The sequence below is a fragment of the Nerophis ophidion genome, linkage group LG23 (assembly GCF_033978795.1).
Source record: "Nerophis ophidion isolate RoL-2023_Sa linkage group LG23, RoL_Noph_v1.0, whole genome shotgun sequence".
Classification (NCBI taxonomy): Eukaryota; Metazoa; Chordata; class Actinopteri; order Syngnathiformes; family Syngnathidae; genus Nerophis; species Nerophis ophidion.
This window is the reverse complement of record NC_084633.1, coordinates 38,875,607-38,896,661: the sequence shown is the minus strand read 5'-3', so window position 1 is coordinate 38,896,661 and position 21,055 is coordinate 38,875,607. Positions and strand designations below refer to the sequence as shown.

Genomic DNA, 21,055 nt, shown 5'->3' with positions numbered 1-21,055 from the left:
CTCTGTTCTGTCTTGTTGAATTTATTGATAATATATGTAAAACCAGGGTTTAAATTCACTTTGGAATTCATTAGTGAGGTGCACTTCCTCCTTTAGACAGCAGGAGGCAGCATTGTCTAGTTTACAGTAATGTCCATGTTATCAGGAGACAACAAGTAGTTTCTTTCAAGTCTACTTTAAGGTAGATCGGTGACTATTGCCAACGTGTTCATCTGCTCGAATCTCATGCCAAACAAAGTATCATCGTTTTACCCTTTTTACGGTCAATAAACCTGTATACTGGAAGACATTTTTCAGAGTGTTTGATCAAGAAAAGGTGTTAGGGTAAAGCCAAGATATTTCTACATATTGAGGGCGGCATAGTAAAACGATTTCTTTAACGCAGAAGATAAGACAGCATACACAAGAACAAATGATGGATTGCACAGAAAGCTCAATACGTACAAAATCTATCACTTCACGTGCTTCCATGAGTTGAGTGATTTTCTCATAGAATTGGAGGAAGCCAAAGAAGATGGAGACCTGCCTCGCCTTGCATATTGGGACACAGCGCGTGGGATAAACCCATTAGTTCAAAAGTTACCATTCAACCTTCAAGAAAAGTGGCTCAATGTTGGCACAAACTACAAATTACAGCACAATGTAACATTTCCCCAATTTGAAGTTTTTGTTGACTTCATTGGAAAACAGGCTTTAATTAGGAATGACCCAGGCTTTAAGTTTGCAGATCAAATTGACACCTCAAAAGCAGACAGTGTCCAATGGAAGCAGATCCAAAATAGGGAAGTCTCAGTTCATAAGATCGATTTCCAGTGTAATGTCAAACAACACTTTGAAGCTGATGATCCCGAGAAACAATGCCCTATTCATAAAAAGCCTCACTTGCCCCAGAAATGTCGGGCTTTCCATACAATGCTATTGGAACAACGCAAGGAATTCCTGAAAGAGAATGGCATATGTTTTAAGTGTTGCACATCTACTCAACACATAGCAAACAACTGTAAATGTATTACTAAGTGCACTGAATGTGAGAGCGCAAAGCACATTTCTGCACTTCATCCTGGACCTGCACCATGGATCCAGGTCCCAACCCCCCTGACACAGTTTGGCGGGGAGCAAGACTCAGAACCTTCAACTGAGGTTAGTGCTCAATGTACAGATGTGGTGGCGATCAAAGCTACAAATCCTCCTCAAAGATCTGCCTTGTTAAATTATATCCTAGCAGCCGTCCTGACAAATCCCTGAAAGTTTATGCAATCATCGACGAGCAGAGTAACAAGTCCCTTGCTCGTTCAGAGTTCTTTGAGATCTTCAACATTCAAAATCCTTCATCACCATACACACCCCGAACCTGCTCTGGAGTGATGGAAACCACTGGGAGAAGAGCCTCAGGCTACAAAATTGAATCCATGGATGGAAAAGTGTGCCTCTCCTTACCAAGCCTCCTGGAATGTAATGATCTACTTAAGAATAGATCAGAAATCCCAACACCTAATGCTGCAGCCAACCATACTCGCCTCAAATCAGTTGCTAACCTCATCCCAGAGCTGGATCCTAATGTGTCCATTATGCTTCTCTTTGGGAGAGACATCATCTCTGTCCACAAAGTGCGCAAACAGGTTGATGGGCCGCGCGATGGTCCCTATGCTCAAAAATTTGACCTGGGATGCGTGATCGTTGGAAATGTATGCTTGGGAGGTGTTCACAAACCAACCACAGTGAATAACTTCAACACCATTACGACCGAACAAAGGCATCCCACAGTCTTTAAACCTTGTCCTAACATATTTCAAGTCAAGGAGAGACATGGCCATATTCAAAGCCCTGAATACTCAAAGGTAACCTTCCCACAGAAATGTAAGCAAGATGACATGGGCTCTACAGTGTTTCAGCAGACCAAAGATGACAACAAAGTTGGTCCATCCATTGATGACATCGCCTTCCTGCAAATCAATCAATCAATCAATCAATGTTTATTTATATAGCCCCAAATCACAAATGTCTCAAAGGACTGCACAAATCATTACGACTACAACATCCTCGGAAGAACCCACAAAAGGGCAAGGAAAACTCACACCCAGTGGGCAGGGAGAATTCACATTCAGTGGGACGCCAGCGACAATGCTGACTATGAGAAACCTTGGAGAGGACCTCAGATGTGGGCAACCCCCCCCCTCTAGGGGACCGAAAGCAATGGATGTCGAGCGGGTCCAACATGATACTGTGAAAGTTCAATCCATAGTGGCTCCAAGACAGCAGCGAGAGTCCCGTCCACAGGAAACCATCTGAAGCGGATCAGCAGCGTAGAGATGTCCCCAACCGATACAGGCGAGCGGTCCATCCTGGGTCCCGACGAGCGGTCCATCCTGGGTCTCGACTCTGGACAGTCAGTACTTCATCCATGGTCATCGGACCGGACCCCCTCCACAAGGGAGGGGGGGACATAGGAGAAAGAAAAGAAGAGAAGCGGCAGATCAACTGGTCTAAAAAGGAGGTCTATTTAAAGGCTAGAGTATACAAATGAGTTTTAAGATGAGACTTAAATGCTTCTACTGAGGTAGCATCTCGAACTGTTACCGGGAGGGCATTCCAGAGTACTGGAGCCCGAACGGAAAACGCTCTATAGCCCGCAGACTTTTTTTGAGCTCTAGGAATCACTAATAAGCCGGAGTCTTTTGAACGCAGATTTCTTGCCGGGACATACGGTACAATACAATCGGCAAGATAGGCTGGAGCTAGACCGTGTAGTATTTTATACGTAAGTAATAAAACCTTAAAGTCACATCTTAAGTGCACAGGAAGCCAGTGCAGGTGAGCCAGTACAGGCGTAATATGATCAAACTTTCTTGTTCTTGTCAAAAGTCTAGCAGCCGCATTTTGTACCAACTGTAATCTTTTAATGCTAGACATGGGGAGACCCGAAAATAATACGTTACAGTAATCGAGACGAGACGTAACAAACGCATGGATAATGATCTCGGCGTCTTTAGTGGACAAAATGGAGCGAATTTTAGCGATATTACGGAGATGAAAGAAGGCCGTTTTAGTAACGCTTTTAATGTGTGACTCAAAGGAGAGAGTTGGAGAGGGGTTCGAAAAAGGACATAACAAACAGCTGGGTAGCTCAGCTGCCATTTAAGACTCCAAGGCCCAAGCTTCCTGACAACAAAGTTCACGCTTTGAATCGTTTTTCCTCTCTGAGACGCAACTTTCAAAGAAAACCAGTGATGAAAGAGCACTTTTGTAGCTTCATGGAAAAGATCTTTCAAAATTAACATGCTGAAATAGCTCCCCCACTCATACCTAATGAAGAAAGATGGTATTTACCGGCCTTTGATGTTTACCATCCGAAGAAACCTGGGAACATCCGTGTGGTCTTTGACTCCAGTGCCCAATACAATAGTGTGTCACTTAACAACGGGCTGTTAACTGGACCCGACCTCAACAACCCCCTTATAGGCGTACTCCTCAGGTTTCGTAAAGAAGCTGTAGCCATAACAGCAGACATTCATTAGATGTACATTTGTTTCTTAACCTAATTATCTCAGGTTTTTATGGTTCAGAAACAAAATCTCATCTGAAGACATCATGGAATACAGAATGAGGGTCCATGTCTTTAGAAATTGTCCCTATCCCGCAGTGGCCATCTACTGTTATAGACAGTCAGTGAAAAATGCTGAGCCCGTTGAAAAGCAGTTTGTCAACCGTGACTTTTATGTTGATGAAGGGCTAACGTCACTTCCCTCTGTTGAAGCTGCTCAAGAGGACGCAAGAGGTTCTGTCAGACTCAAACTTGAGGTTTCACAAAATCGCCTCAAATAAAGCAGAAGTTATGAATGCATTGCCACCTCAGGACCGTGCCATCAACTTAAAGGACTTGGACTTCACTTGAGATACCCTGCCCATGCAACGTAGTCTGGGACTTAACTGGGATCTAATGTCAGACACATTTACCTTTCAAGTAGCTGATGAGCAAAAGCCTTTCACCCGCAGAGGTGTCTTGTCAACTGTCAACAGCATCTATGATCCCCTAGGATTTCTTGCCCCTGTCACCATACAAGGCAAACTTATCCGGCGTGAGCTCATGCAGAACAACGGAGATTGGGATGCACCTCTTCCTCAAAAAATGGAAGAGACCTGGTCAACGTGGCGACGCTCATTAAAAGATCTTCACAAGCAACAGTTGCGTCAAGTCCAGCATTTGGCTCAAACCTTTTGGGACAGATAGAAGAAGCATACCTATCTACTTACACTTCAGCCACGAAATAAGTGGCATTCACCCCACCCTAACCCACTGCCTGGGAGCATAGTGCTCCTCAAAGATGACCAACTGTATAGAAACCATTGGCCTTTAGGACTCATTACACAAGTCTTCCCAAGCAAAGATGGCAGAGTTCGCAAAGTGGAGATAAATGTCTCCAGAAAGGATGGGACCAAAGTGTTTCTGCAGCCAGTAACATAGACAATCTTGCTTATGGCACCAGAGAAGCCATAGATAGTATCCTTTGGGAGAGTTTGGTAGTGGCGGCTTAATCCGCCAGGCGGGGAGTGTTCTGTCTTGTTTGTTGAATTTATTGATAGTATATGTAAAACCAGGGTTTAAGTTCACTGTGGAAATAATTAGTGAGGTGCACTCCCTCCTTTAGACAGCGGGAGGCAGCATTGCCTAGTTTACAGTAATGTCCATATTAACAGGAGACGACAAGTAGTTCCTTTCAAGTCTACTTTAAGCTAGTTCGATGAATATTGCAAACGTGTTCATCTGCTCGAATCTCATGCCAAACAAAGTATCATCGGTATGTATCGTTGAGTAGTACGTTAATATTTGATTGAGCTGTATCATTTGTTGGCTGTGATGTAATTTGGGACATTTTATTTCCAAAATTCAGTCATGCAATTTTTTGTAATTCATTACAGTGAAGTGAATGTTAGCATAGTAAGCTAGTTTGCTGTAGAGCTCTTAAATTACATATTTTGTGGCGTTTATTTATCCATTTAAGTTCAATACACAGCATAATTTGTTTTATTGTAGTATGCTTGTGTGTGTGATTGTGTGTACATGTCTGTAATGTAAGCAAACTCTTGAATTTTTTTTCTAAATCTTGAGGGATTTAACAATTCACGTGTCTCCGCTGTACATGGTTAAGGCAAGTAAGAAATAATTTGTTTTGTTTTTCATAGAGAAACATTATTTTTATTTAAAAATGAGGAACGCTTCACGAATTTGCGTGTCATCCTTGCGCAGGGGCCATGCTAATCTTCTCTGTATCGTTCCAATTTTAGTATATGCGTTACCGAAGTAACGCAATTGGTGTAGGAGAAGCATTGGTTTAAGTAGGCATTCCCCCTCTACCTCCTAAACAGCCATGGTGGCAGAAAACAAGTCCAATTGCAGTCACTATGATTACATTTGTCAATGTCTACAGATGCTAATGATAGTGTGTTTTTATCTGGAAACTGAGCCCCAAAATTAATTAAATGCAGTCTGACTAGGTGTAGTAAGGACCGACGGGTAATATATGGAAAGTCCTTGTACGTCAGACCGCTGCCATTGGTGTATTTGGATGCCTCCCCCTCACGGAACCAACGTCAGACCGCTGCCATTGGTGTAACAGGATGCCTCCCCCTCACGGAACCAACGGTAGCAACAGTCTGAAATCAAGCATGTTAGCATACTCCTCCCCCACAGGACTTGTTCCTGCCCCGTGTACACAATTTTCTTAGAAGCTCTTCACAAATACGACACCAGAGAGGAAAAACATTATCATATACTAATGCGATCTTCAATATAACAAACTGCTGTCAGCAGTTTGATTATGCTCTGTTTGTTGTGTTTGTTGCGCACTAGGAGTTTCACTCAAGTCAACGACACACGCTCAGTCTGGTGTGCGTCTGTGAGCGGTATAGAAAGCGGCTGTGGGGGTGGGAGCGGTATAGCAGGCGTTGTGAAACTCATTCAGGTCACCAGCTACCCTTTTGTTCTTCGTTGAGTGGGGGTGGTTACATATCAAATGTTACTGCAGTTTCAAAGCCCCCTAGCTCCGTTCAGTCCGGTCAAATACTAAAAATTTAAAGAAATTCCTGAAGGAATTTTTGAGAATGCGTTAATGCTGAAGTTGAACTGAAATGCTGATAGAATGTAGTACGAATGTAAGAATAGTTTGAATGTTGAAGAGCTGACGCTGAACTGAAATGTTAATGGAATGTAGGGTGAATGTAGAAATGGTTTGAATGTTGAAATCGTTTAAATGCTGAAATTGTTTCCAGCCATCCATTTTTTCCCGCTTGTCCCTTTTTGGGGTGGCAGGGGGTGCTGGAGCCTATCTCAATTGTTTGAATGTTGAAATGCTGACGCTCTACTGAAATGTAGAAGTGGTTTGAAAGTTGAAATAGAAAGTTAAAAGGGTCTGAGAGGTGAATAGCAGAAGCTTAACTGAAATGTAATATGCATCTTGGTATAGTTAGGAGAGTTAACATACTATAAGAGTACAAAGTAACAATCTATATGTTTTAATTGTACTCTGCATGCTATCAGGGTAATTGCTAGCATACTTGTTACTTGGATCCAAGTAACGAAATCCAAGATTATTAGATTTACAATGTACAATCTTAGCTAAAATGCTAGAAAAAAACATTAGCATGGTAGCAGTGAAAGAGCTAGTATACTTTAATATAGCACCAAGTAACGGCATCCATGGTTATTAGGTTAAAAAGTATGAAATTAGCTAAATTGGTAGCATAAAATGTTTTCTTGCTAACATTAACATGGTAACAGCTAGCATACTTATAAGTTGCCATCAAGTATTGGAATTCATGATTATTTGGTGTTATGCGTACAATATTTGCTAAAATTCTAGCTTTAACTGTTAGCTTGATAACAGGGGGATAGCAAGCACACTTCCAAGATGGCACCATGTACAAAATCCACGAATATTGGATTTAAAACTGTGGAGTTAAGGCTAGAAATCCCCGATCAGGTAAGTGTTCCCACAGGGCCAGCAGCCACAGTGACGGAGGAGCTCCACACAGCAGGAGGAGGCGGAGCCTGGGCACGGTCATTGAGTGGAGTTATGTCCCAAATTTCCTCCTCATTCAGCATGAGTGTCAAGAGCTGCTCAGAGCACACCTGCTCTAAATCAGGCAATCCAAATGTTTGCTGCTTAAGCTCAGAGCTCTGTCTCACTGTGTTGCTGGCTCTACTCGGAGAAGGAACTCCTGCATTGGACGTTAATCAAAACTCTATGTCCTCCTCTTGAACATTTGCCATATTTTGGGAATCTGACTGATGGTTGTCTCCCTGTCTCCTTTATAGGCAAACTAGCCCTGCACATTGGGGGCATGAAAAGCACTCCAATGTGCTTGCTATAGGAAATAAGATGTTGAAGTGAACCTACTGTATGCAGGGTTTCCCTCAGAATTTTTTTTAGTTAAGGTAATGTCTAGTCGGCGAACAGACGGGAAGGGGGTGGATGGGTGTAAGGATCAGTGTAACTCGGCCTGTGGCCTTCACGTCTCCACCTCGTCGCTCCCACCACAGCCTGGGGGAAATAGACTACAGACTGCAGTGAAGTAGGCTGGCTTTGTGGCGGGAAGAAGCCTACGATTGTTGGTTGTTTTCTGCTTAATTTTCTGAATGGCGATGTACGATATATATCAATTTTTTTTCGTAAAGTAACTTAAGTTTGTTAAGGCGGTGGCTATTTCTTGTTTAGGTGGCCGCCTTGACAACAAAGCGCTGTGGGAAACCCTGCTATAAATTTTGATTTGAAAGCCCTGAGAGGGAAGAAACTTTATTTGCCATTTAAGAGAAAATAAACAGTTACCTGTAACCCCTTTTTCTGTGTGCTGGTTTGGGTTCAGACTTTACAATTGGTGGAGAATGCAGGTATACGCTGACGCACCGCAGCCTTACCATGGATCAGACCCTGGCTGCACTGCTTAAAAGCCAAACTCAGCTGCAGCAAGCAGTAGCAGAACTCCTAATGAAAATGGACAAACATCGTACAGTCCCACCTCATAAAACAGAGCCCAGAAGATGACACCGAAGCCTACATCGAACTGTTTGAGCGCACTGCCACCAGGGAGGGCTGGCCAATCACGGACTGGGCCAGCGTCCTTGCACCGCCTGCCGGGACACCCAAGACTTTGCAAAGCTGAAGGCAGTTATCTTAGCCAGCCATGGTTACAGCCTCTCGCAGTTTCACAACTGGGCCTACGAAGCCGGACAGCCACCCCGAGCCCAAGTAGCAGACTTGCTGCGCCTAACTAAAGGTTGGCTGACATCGGGGGGAGACCACACCCTCCACCCCCGCCCCCACGACGATCAAAAGACTCGTTATAAACACGGAAGTGTACACTCACTGCCGCCCAACGCACAGAAATATGCTGCCCAGGTAAGCCCCTCGACATACGACGCCTTGGTTGCCTGACTGGAGAACTACCAGGTCAGCGTCAAAATGTTGCGGACCACAGGGGCGGAGCCGGCTCAAAGCAGGCGGCACTGCACCCTCCCCGCCGAAGTCAGCGGCCTGGACACCCACGCCCTGTTCGACTCCGGCGGCGTTGTCACGTTAGTGCAGACCAATCGTACACTTCAGAAATTTCCGTCTCATCATTGCACGGGCGTTGTACCTTATATTTTTCTTATGAAAAATGTTGCTCACTTTTTCTATTTTTAACTCTTAAATTAATTTTTCTAAATCATGAGTGCTTTAACAATTTACGTGTCTCCACTGTGCATGGTTAAGGCAAGTAAGAAATGGTTTGTTGGTTTTTCACAGAATAACATTATTTTTGTGTAAAAAGAAGGAAAGCTTCACGAATTTGCGTGTCATGGAGGTCAACCACCGCACGCTCACTCAATGGTAACGCTTGTGTAATACTATGTATGCTTTGTAAAACAGCTGATTATTGGTGGAAATGTTAATACGCATATACAGTGGGGCAAAAAAGTATTTAGTCAGCCACCGATTGTGCAAGTTCTCCCACTTAAAATGATGACAGAGGTCTGTCATTTTCATCATAGGTACACTTAAACTGTGAGAGACAGAATGTGAAAAAAAAATCCAGGAATTCACATTGTAGGAATTGTAAATAATTTATTTGTAAATGATGGTGGAAAATAAGTATTTGGTCGCTTCAAACCAGGAAGATCTCTGACTCTCACAGACCTGTAACTTCTTCTTTAAGAAGCTCTTCTGTCCTCCACTCCTTACCTGTATTAATGGGACCTGTTTGAACTCGTTATCTGTATAAAAGACACCTGTCCACAGCCTCAAACAGTCAGACTCCAAACTCCACTATGGCCAAGACCAAAGAGCTGTCGAAAGACACCAGGAAAAGAATTGTAGACCTGCACCAGACTGGGAAGAGTGAATCTACAATAGGCAAGCAGCTTGGTGTGAAAAAATGAACTGTGGGAGCAATGATCAGAAAATGGAAGACATACAAGACCACTGATAATCTCCCCCGATCTGGGGCTCCACGCAAGATCTCATCCTGTGGGGTCAAAATGATCATGAGATCGGTGAGCAAAAATCCCAGAACCACACGGGGGGACCTGGTGAATGACCTGCAGAGAGCTGGGACCAAAGTAACAAAGGTTACCATCAGTAACACACTACGCCGACAGGGAATCAAATCCTGCAGCGCCAGACGTGTCCAGGCCCATCTGAAGTTTGCCAGAGAGCACATGGATGATATACAGCAGAGGATTGGGAGAATGTCATGTGGTCAGATGAAACCACAATATAACTTTTGGTATAAACTCAACTCGTCGTGTTTGGAGGAAAAAGAATACTGAGTTGCATCCCAAGAACACCACTCCTACTGTGAAGCATGGGGTGGAAACATCATGCTTAGGGGCAGTTTTTCTGCTAAGGGGACAGGACGATTGATCCGTGTTAAGGAAAGAATGAATGGGGCCATGTATCATGAGATTTTGAGCCAAAACCTCTTTCCATCAGTGAGAGCTTTGAAGATGAAACGTGGCTGGGTCTTCCAGCATGACAATGATCCCAAACACACCGCCCTGCCAACAAAGGAGTGGCTCCGTAAGAAGCATTTGAAAGTACTGGAGTGGCCTAGCCAGTCTCCAGACCTCAACCCCATTGAAAATATGTGGAGGGAGTAGAAAGTCTGTGTTGCTCGGCAACAGCCCCAAAACATCACTGCTCTCGAGAAGATCTGCATAGAGCAGGGGTCGGGAACCTTTTTGGCTGAGAGAGCCATGGAAGCCATCCATCCATCCATCCATTTTCTACCGCTTATTCCCTTTCGGGGTCGCGGGGGGCGCTGGCGCCTATCTCAGCTACAATATTTTAAAATCTATTTCCGTGAGAGCCGTATAATTTTTTTTAAAACTGATTACAACTAATTGCGTGCATTTTTAAGTAAGACTAACATTTTTAGAGTATGATAAGTCTCTCATTCTTTTTAATAACATTGTTATTCTGAAGCTAACCAATAAAATATATAACATATCTTACCATTAATGCCACTTCTTGAACCGTTGCTGTAGAAAACGGACGGATGGATTAAAATGCATGAGAAGGTTTTATATTTTGCGTTATTTTTAACACTGCGATAACCAGCGGAATTATTCATTACTTATCCTGTTCAGTAATTTCGGCTAAGATTTATCTGAGAGCCAGATGCGGTCATCAAAGCCATAGGTTCCCTACCCCTGGCATAGAGGAATGGGCCAAAATACAAACATCGATTGCAGCGCATGGTACGTGCTGCTGAGAAGGTGATTGGCTGCAAACTTCCACCCCTCCAGGAGGCGTGTGGGTCAGATCACAGCTGACTCTTCTCACCCTGGACACATGATTTTGAACATCAAATATCTTGTCTTTGTAGTGCATTCAACTGAATATATATGATTAAATATATATATATATATGTATATGTATATATATATATATATGTATATGTATATATATATATGTATATGTATATATATATATATATGTATATGTATATATATATATATATGTATATGTATATATATATATATATGTATATATATATGTATATATATGTATATATATATGTATATATATATATACACATATATATATGTATATATATATATATATGTATATATATATATATGACTTCCTATCGTTTGTTCCTCTTTGTGGCTTAATTGACACGACGGTCAAGCAGCTGGAGCGTAGAAATAAAACAAGTGAGTGTAGAGTTTGAGCACAAAATGTGGTATAGCTGGGTCGCAATCACGTGACCTAGAGGCAAATCTGGCAACTTCCGCGCTTCAGACCATGGTCTAGAGTCCCATTAGGCTTCTGTTTATTTACCTGAATCTGTGCCGAAAGGTTTATTGGCAAATACGAAAGCGATCATTAAAAAAAGATATTTAAAATGGGATGGAGTAGATTTGTACACTCTTAATAAAAATATTGTTTTGAAAGATTTAAAGCATTTATCATCAACAAGACATTGCTGCTCGCTGCGACCTCACTTCATGTGACACTCACGAGGATTTAGAGAAGAAAGCATTAGATGCACACATGTTTTTACTAGGGGTGGGCAAATTAATGCGTTAATTACGCGTTAACTCATCAATTTATTAACGCCGACAATTATTTTATCGCACATTTGCGTATGTTGTTTACATGTTTTTATTTTGTTAACGCCTTTTCCTAACAAGATGGTGTCGCCCGGCGTCGAGGGGCTCTTGGTAAAGATGGAACATTTGGCAAAAATACCGGACAATTCTGCAAATTTCCTGGCTGGCTTACAGCGTGGTCACTCCGGGATCACTTACGACCGCCAGACAATTCTGAATGTGGATGGATCGGGCCGTTATGGACTGAATGAGGCGTGCTTGCTAGACCGGCTAGCTAGCATGGGAATACTTTGCCAGCTACATTCAGCGGCCTGTGAAGCAGCGGAGTATTTGTGTTGTCTGTCTATTTATGAATAATGCAGACCAGGAGTGTTGGCTGAGTTCTTAACGTTTACTTTCAGAGCGTGCATATCACAACATACAAGATGCCGTCATGGCGACACAACCTATACCGGGCTACCGCGCATGCTCGTCACTCCTGTTGCATGCTGGGTAGGGTAGTTCTTTTTTCCCCTGGCTCATAACATCACAATATAGTACCATGTATATGCGTTCAGTTTATCAAAGCACCAAGCAAACAATCAGAAAATTCCCATCATATCAATTCCTAGATATGGTCATAATTATTTTAAGTGCACTACGCAGAATAAACACATTATTAATATTGCTACTACGGATAATTTGATCAAAAATTCCCTAAAACAGCCCACTACCTATAATATAGGTTTTTTAAACATAAGATCCCTGATAAAAAAAAAATGTTTCTGCTGTTACCTCAGAAATTGCCTGTTCAGATGTTATGATTGTGGCTCAGAGATTTGTATGTAGATTATATTTATTTTCCATAACAAACAGGATAACTTAAATACCCTGGCAGTGGCAATAAGCTTAAATGTTTGTATTTAAATTTTTTGAGTTGATTTTCATAAAATATGCTATTTAACTGCTACTGTTTAACAAGGACTGATTTAAATTGTGTTTGCACAACAAATGTTTTGGCGCTTTTGTTCATGTGGGAGAATATTCCAATAAAGGTGCACTACACACTACTTTTGAATTCATTATTGGGCTTTGTGTATACAATGCAGTTAATCGCGATTAATCGGAGAAATAGTGCGATTAACTTCGATTAAACTTTTTAATCGTTGCCCAGCCCTAGTTTTTACATCTGAGGGCTCCACTAATTAAACATTCATCCGTGAAAGACAAAGTTGGATTTATTCGTGCTGCTGAGATCGTGACGCTTATGAGGAAAATAATAGGTTTGTTTGCATTTGATTTCCTGTTACAAATATGATTCTCATCCACAATTCATGTCTGCTGTTGTTTTTATGCTGTCAAGTTCATATTTTGTCTGTGAAGTTGACCGGGAGGAAGTCATGACTACCACAAAATAAAATGAAAGTCACAACACCTTCAAGTTAGTGTTTTTTTACGAGAAAGTAATATAATGTATGAATGGATGAATATAGTGTAATATATTTGGGAGGGTTGTAATCTTTTAATGGCTATTAAGGGCTTACTGAAAGCCACTACTAGCCACCACGCAGTCTGATAGTTTATATATCAATGATGAAATATTAACATTGACTTCTCCAATATTAATTGAACAAATTGCAAAAGATTCAGCAACACAGATGTCCAAAATACTGTGTAATTATGCCGTTAAAGCAGACGACTTTTAGCTGTGTGTGTGCGCAGCGCTCATATTCATAACAGCCCGTGACGTCCATTGTACACGTCATCATACCGCGACGTTTTCAGCAGGATAATTCGCGCAAAATTTAAAATTGCAATGTAGTTAAGTAAAAAGGCCGTATTTGGTATGCTTTTCTGTTAGCGACCAAAAGTTGCAAACTTTATCGTGGATGTTCTCTACTAAATCCTTTCAGCAAAAATATGGCGAAATGATCAAGTATGACACATAGAATGGACCTGCTATCCCCGTTTAAATAAGAACATCTCATTTCAGTAGGCCTTTTAAGTAGAGGAGACATGGACATCAGCGTGGATCCACAGGAGCTTTGTTTTTCAACTCACCACAAGGTGAATTCCTGTCCAACAATCGCTATTTATTTTGAATTAAAGTAAATAGTATATAGAAATAAATATATATATTACATGCGAAAATTTGGTCTTCTTAAATAGACTTTGCTCACCAAAACCGGATGTTGTAGTTAAAATTTCTACACAAATATCCACGACACACACGAATGACGTAGGTCATTCAGGTCGCATTGCGTTTAAACTTAAGTCATGCTTAAATAGATCAGATTCCAGTCTGATTCAGGACAACCCAATTGATGTGGCCTCAATCTGATGCCACAAGATCAGATTTGAAGGACTTTGGAATGTTTGGACTGTCAAAAAAATCAGATCTTAGTCACTTGAGGGGATAAAAATAATCATATGTGGTGTGCAGAGTAAACAGGTCATAAGACCTGCTCAATGGACTTGTGGTTAGAGTGTCCGCCCTGAGACTGGAAGGTGGCGAGTTCAAATCCCGGCCGAGTCATACCAAAGACTTAAAAAATGGGAGCCATTGCCTCCCTGCTTGGCACTCAGCATCAAGAGTTGGAAATGGGGGTTAAATCTACAAAATGATTTCTGAGCGTCACCACCGCTGCTGCTCACTGCTCCCCTCACCTCCCAGGGGGTGAACATGGGGATGGGTCAAATGCAGAGGATAATTTCACGACACTTACTGTGTGTGTGACTATCGTTGGGACTTTACCTTTGAAATGATACCAAATGCATATTTTAATGAGTCACTCATTTAATTACGTCAAGGATTGTTCGTTACATTTGTTTACTTTCATAAATCATGTGCTGTGTGTTGATAATTGAAAATAAATGATAAATGGGTTGTACTTGTATAGCGCTTTTCTACCTTCAAGGTACTCAAAGCGCTTTGACACTACTTCCACATTTACACACTGATGGAGGGAGCTGCCATGCAAGGCGCCAACCAGCACCCATCAGGAGCAAGGGTGAAGTGTCTTGCTCAGGACACAACGGACGTGACGAGGTTGGTTCTAGGTGGGATTTGAACCAGTGACCCTCGGGTTGCGCACGGCCACTCTCCCACTGCGCCACGCCGTCCCTAAAATAAACATTTTAATTGTTTTTATTTTGTATATGGGCATAAGGCATTTCAAGAAATACAATATCAATAACTACATGTGTCAAAAAGAATGTAAGATGAGGGTGCTAATGCACATTCTTATGTATGTACTCTTCTCTTATTATAAACAGGAGGCTGCAACAAGAAAGCCAACACACAGCAATTCCACTCCATCTACGCCAAGCTGGCTGTAGACTGTGGCATTGAACCCAGCAAAAGTGGAAATGCCACAGCACAAGACAACACTAAGATCCTCCCTTTGACCAAGGACTCGGAGGACAGCATTCCAGATGCCTTTGATCTGGTGCCAAGATCAGCAACACTTAAAATACATTACTTTTTAAACATTACCAGGTTTGGATTTTTGGGTCTTTTTGTGCTTTCTGTTTGTTTTGGAATCATTCGGTTCAGGTTTGTGCGCCTCTCAGTTTGTTTCCATGGTTGCTCATTGTTTTTACCTGCCGCTTGCTCCTGACGCGCACCTGTGTTGTGATTACTGTCATTATTTAGCCTGCCTTCTCCCGTCAGTCTGGCTTCCTAATTTGCCAAATGCAACAAGTGACTACGTTTGCTCTCGGTTCTGTTTATCCTAGCTTCCATGCTAAGGCCCTTTAGTGTTTTCTGGCTCCCATGCTAGCTCTTCTGGTTTTGTCAAAGTCTGTTTTATTCTTAAATAAATCCCGTCTGCATCCTTGGGAGAACGAAACCCGCATCACCGTGCGCCCAACGCGTCACATTTTGCTTAACAATGATGGTTTGTATATTAAAAATGTCAGTAGACACTGTGTTATAAGAGGAAGTAAAATAAAATAAAGAACACCTTGGCCCAAAATGGCTGACATCAATCAAAGGTTAGGGTTAGGGTGTAAATGGAATATAACAAACAACATGTTTACTTGACCCACTTCCTGGGAAACTGATCAAGGAGCTCTTTGTATTATTAGGTCCATCAGTGCTAAATATTATAAACTTAACACTTTCCTCTGACAATGTTCCCCTACCACTCAAAAAAGCGGTTATTCATCCTTTCCTTAAAAGACCTAACCTCCATCCTGACTTCATGGTAAACTACCGACCGGTGTCTCACCTTCCCTTTATTTCAAAAATACTCGAAAAAATTGTTGCGGAGCAGTTAAATGAACACTTAGCGTCTAACAATCTATGTGAAACCTTTCAATCCGGTTTCAGGGCAAATCACTCTACTGAGACAGCCCTCGCAAAAATGACCAATAATCTATTGCTAACGATGGATTCTGATGTGAAGTGAAGTGAAGTGAATTATATTTATATAGCGCTTTTCTCTAGTGACTCAAAGCGCTTTACATAGTGAAACCCAATATCTAAGTTACATTTAAACCAGTGTGGGTGGCACTGGGAGAAGGTGGGTAAAGTGTCTTGCCCAAGGACACAACGGCAGTGACTAGGATAGCGTAAGCGGGAATCGAACCTGCAATCCTCAAGTTGCTGGCACGGCCACTCTACCAACCGAGCTATACCGCCCCACGTCTGATGCGTCATCTTAGCGCTGCTTTCGATACCGTGGATCATAATATTTTATTAGAACGTATCAAAACAAGAATTGGTATGTCAGACTTAGCCCTGTCTTGGTTTAACTCTTATCTTACTGATAGGATGCAGTGTGTCTCCCATAACAATGTGACCTCGGACTACGTTAAGGTAACGTGTGGAGTTCCCCAGGGTTCGGTCCTTGGCCCTGCACTCTTCAGCATCTACATGCTGCCGCTAGGTGACATCATACGCAAATACGGTTTTAGCTTTCACTGTTATGCTGATGACACCCAACTCTACATGCCCCTAAAGCTGACCAACACGCCGGACTGTAGTCAGCTGGAGGCGTGTCTTAATGAAATTAAACAATGGATGTCCGCTAACTTTTTGCAACTCAACGCCAAAAAAATGGGAATGCAGATTATCGGTCCTGCTAGACACCGACCTCTATTTAATAATACAACTCTAACATTTGACAACCAAACAATTAAACAAGGCGACTCGGTAAAGAATCTGGGTATTATCTTCGACCCAACTCTCTCCTTTGAGGCACACATTAAAAGCGTTACTAAAACGGCCTTCTTTTATCTCCGTAATATCGCTAAAATTCGCTCCATTTTGTCCACTAAAGACGCTGAGATCATTATCCATGCGTTTGTTACGTCTCGCCTCGACTACTGTAACGTATTATTTTGAGGTCTCCCCATGTCTAGCATTAAAAGATTACAGTTGGTACAAAATGCGGCTGCTAGACTTTTGACATGAACAAGAAAGTTTGATCATATTACGCCTATACTGTATATACCTTTATATACATATATACCTATACTGTATGTACCTTTATATACCTATACTGTATATACCTTTATATACATATATACCTATAATGTGTATACCTTTATATACATATATATATACCTATACTGTATATACCTATACATACATATATACCTATACTGTATATACCTTTATATACATATATACATACATATATACCTATACTGTATATACCTGTATATACATATATACATACATATATACCTATACTGTATATACCTTTATATACATATATACCTATACTGTATATACCCATACATACATATATACCTATACTGTATATACATATATACATACATATATACCTATACTGGCTCACCTGCACTGGCTTCCTGTGCACTTAAGATGTGACTTTAAAGGGGAACATTATCACAATTTCAAAAGGGTTAAAAACATTAAAAATCAGTTCCCAGTGGCTTGTTGTATTTTTTGAAATTTTTTTCAAAATTTTACCGGTCCTGGAATATCCCTAAAAAAAGCTTTAAAGTGCTTGATTTTCGCTATTTGCGATGCGACTATCCATTTCCCTGTGACGTCACACAGTGCTGCCAATGTAAACAAATACCGAATACCACCGCAAGATATAGCGACATTAGCTCGGATTCAGACTCGGATTTCAGCCGCTTAAGCGATTCAACAGATTACGCATGTATTGAAACAGATGGTTGGAGTATGAAAGTATTGAAGAAGAAACTGAAGCTATTGAGCGAATAGCTATTGACGCTATTCATAGCCATAGATAGCATGGCCGAATAGCTGCGTTAGCATCGCCGGTAAAATGTGCGGACCAAACGATCAGGACTTTCGCATCTTGTGACACTGGAGCAACTTAAATCCGTCGATTGGTAAGTGTTTTTTTCGCATTAAATGTGGGTGGAAGGAAACATAATATAGTTGCAAATGCATCTACAGGTTATCCATACATCTCTGTGCCATGTCTGCTTCAGCACCGCCGGTAAATAGCATGTTAGCATCGATTAGCTGGCAGTCAACATCAACAAAATTCACCTTTGTGATTTCGTTGACTTAATGGTTGCAAATGCATCTGCAGGTTATCCATACATCTCTGTGCCATGTCCGTCTTAGCATCGCCGGTCAAATGTGAAGACACTTTGGTACATTCAATGGGGGTCTGGCGGCAGACGCTTTGGCATCTTTGGGCCAGTGGTGCAACTTGAATCCCTCCCTGTTAGTGTTGTTACACCCTCCGACAACACACCGACGAGGCATGATGTCTCCAAGGTTCCAAAAAATAGTAGAAAAAAACTGAAAATAACAGAGCTAAGACCCGGTGTATGCAATGTGTTGAAAATGAAAATGGCGGCTGTATTACCTCGGAGACGTCACGTTCTGACATCATCGCAAAAAGAGCGATAAACAGAAAGGCGTTTAATTTGCCAAAATTCACCCATTTAGAGTTCGGAAATTGGTTAAAAAAATATGTTTTTTTTTCTGCACCATCAAGGTATATATTGATTCTTGCATAGGTCTGGTGATAATGTTCCCCTTTAAGGTTTTACTACTTACGTATAAAATACTACACGGTCTAGCTCCATCCTATCTTGCCGATTGTATTGTACCATATGTCCCGGCAAGAAATCTGCGTTCAAAGGACTCCGGCTTATTAGTGATTCCCAAAGCCCAAAAAAAGTCTGCGGGCTATAGAACGTTTTCATTTCGGGCTCCAGTACTCTGGAATGCCCTCCCGGTAACAGTTCGAGATGCCACCTCAGTAGAAGCATTTAAGTCTCACCTTAAAACTCATTTGTATACTCTAGCCTTTAAATAGACTCCCTTTTTAGACCAGTTGATCTGCCGTTTCTTTTCTTTTTCTCCTCTGTCCCACTCTCCCTTGTGGATGGGGTCCGGTCCGATGTCCATGGATGAAGTACTGGCTGTCCAGAGTCGGGACCCAGATTGGACCGCTCGTCCAGAGTCGGGACCCAGGATGGATCGCTCGCCCGTGTATCGACTGGGGACATCTCTGCGCTGCTGATCCGCCTCCGCTTGGGATGGTTTCCTGCTGTGACTCTCGCTGCTGTGTTGGATACACTTTGGACTGGACTCTCGCGGCTGTGTTGGATCCACTATGGATTGAACTTTCACAATATCATGTTAGACCCGCTCGACAGCCATTGCTTTCGGTCCCCTAGAGGAGGGGAGTTGTCCACATATGTCAGGTCCTCTCCAAGGTTCTCATAGTCATTATTGTCACCGACGTCCCACTGGGTGTGAGTTTTCCTTGCCCTTATGTGGGCCTACCGAGGATGTCGTTGTGGTTTGTGCAGCCCTTTGAGACACTAGTGATTTAGGGCCATATAAATAAACATTGATTGATGATTGATTGATTGATATTGAACCCTATGGGTTAGGAATGGGATGGCACTTCAACTTCATATGTGAGTCAAGGCAGGTGGCCAAAGACTTTTTGGCGATATAGTGTGTATATATAGGCTTTATAAAAAAGTTGGTATGGTATGGTGTATATAAATACATACATCTATATATATATCTATATATATGTGTGTGTATATATATATAGATGTATATATATATGTGTATACACATGTATATATATCTATATAAATGTTTAAATAAAAAAATCAAATTGCTACTGCAAATGTATTTCCATATATTGCTTTATTATATTTATTCATTTCGATTCACTTTTTTAAATTAATTTTTCAGATTTATTTTTAAATGCCTAATTGTTTTATTCTGTTGTGCGACAGTTTTTTTTAGGTGGGGGAAAGTTCAAAATAGTGACGTCACTGTCAAAGCCTGGAGATATGGCGCCCCCTTACGGAATGTTGACAATAAAACACAATCAGAGCCAACATTTTAGATCAGTGGTTCTCAAGCTTTTTTCAGTGATGTCCCCCCTGTCAACATTTTTTTAATTCAAGTACCGCCTAATCACAGCAAAGCATTTTTGGTTGAAAAATGAGATAAAGAAGTAAAATACAGATCTATGTCATCAGTTTCTGATTTATTAAATTGTATAACAGTGCAAAATATTGCTCATTTGTAGTGGTCTTTCTTCAACTATTTGGAAAAAAAGATATAAAAATAAATAAAAACTTCTTGAAGAATAAACAAGTGATTCAATTCTAATTAAAGATTTCTAATCATCAACTTAAAGTGTCCTCTTTGGGGATTGTAATAGAGATCCATCTGGATTCATCAACTTCCTTCTAAACTTTTCTTCACAAAAAAAGAAATCTTTAACATCAATATTTATGGGAAATGTCCACAAAAAATCGAACTGTCCACGATGAATATTGCATTGTTGTATTTTTTTTTCACTCTCTGAACTTACATTCATATTTTGTTGAAGTATTATTCAATGAATATATTTATAAAGGATTTTTAAATTGTTGCTATTTTTTGAATATTTAAATCAAATCTCACGCATCCTTTGGCATACTTTCAATTTAAAAAAAAATCAAAGTATTTTCAAAGACCATCATTTCAAGTACTGTTGTCATGTTTTCTTGTACGTATATTAATAACATTATTATTACTTCATTATTACTGCTTTTTCTCATGACGTTACATTTCCTTGCTCTTTTTTCTTACATTTAACTGTTGTTTTTTTGTGGGTGTGTTTTTATTTTTTGAAAAATACACAACTTTTTACATTTTAGCAGACACGTCAGATATATTTGCCTAAATGATCAGATCGGTATTGCTGACATAATCCAAAATTTGACTTGGTATCGGACTGGAAAGAAAAGGGCAGTATCGCACGTCAGTATAGAAGTGGGCCTTTAAAAAAAGTCCACATTTAAAAGAGAGGTGAGTCATTAGCGCCCTCGTGCGTCCTTCATTGCAATTACAGAGGCAGAAAGTGGTAATAATTGTGGCTAAAATCCATCCATCCATTTTCCTACCGCGTGTCCCTTATTGCTAAAATACTCGTTTTATTAAATGCACCCATTTTTTAAAGTCTCGTTCCCTTTTACGATTATTTTTATTAATAAATGCCCGAAAGA

The 21,055-nt window shown here is 41.1% G+C and overlaps 1 protein-coding gene and 1 non-coding gene across 2 annotated transcripts in view; one reads left to right on the top strand and one right to left on the bottom strand.

Annotated features, from left to right (window-relative positions):
- The window catches only part of LOC133541239 (zinc finger protein 436-like), a 93,505-nt gene extending 77,721 nt beyond the window's left edge, over positions 1-15,784 (top strand). The window contains exon 4 of the mRNA XM_061884502.1: positions 14,846-15,784. Coding sequence (XP_061740486.1) covers positions 14,846-14,908 — 63 coding nt within the window. The 3' untranslated portion in view covers positions 14,909-15,784. The remainder of the gene's footprint in view (positions 1-14,845) is intronic.
- Positions 5,201-5,306, bottom strand: LOC133541893 (U6 spliceosomal RNA). Its single transcript, XR_009804004.1, has one exon. It is a non-coding gene; the product is annotated as a U6 spliceosomal RNA (small nuclear RNA).
- Positions 15,785-21,055: the final 5,271 nt, after the last annotated feature.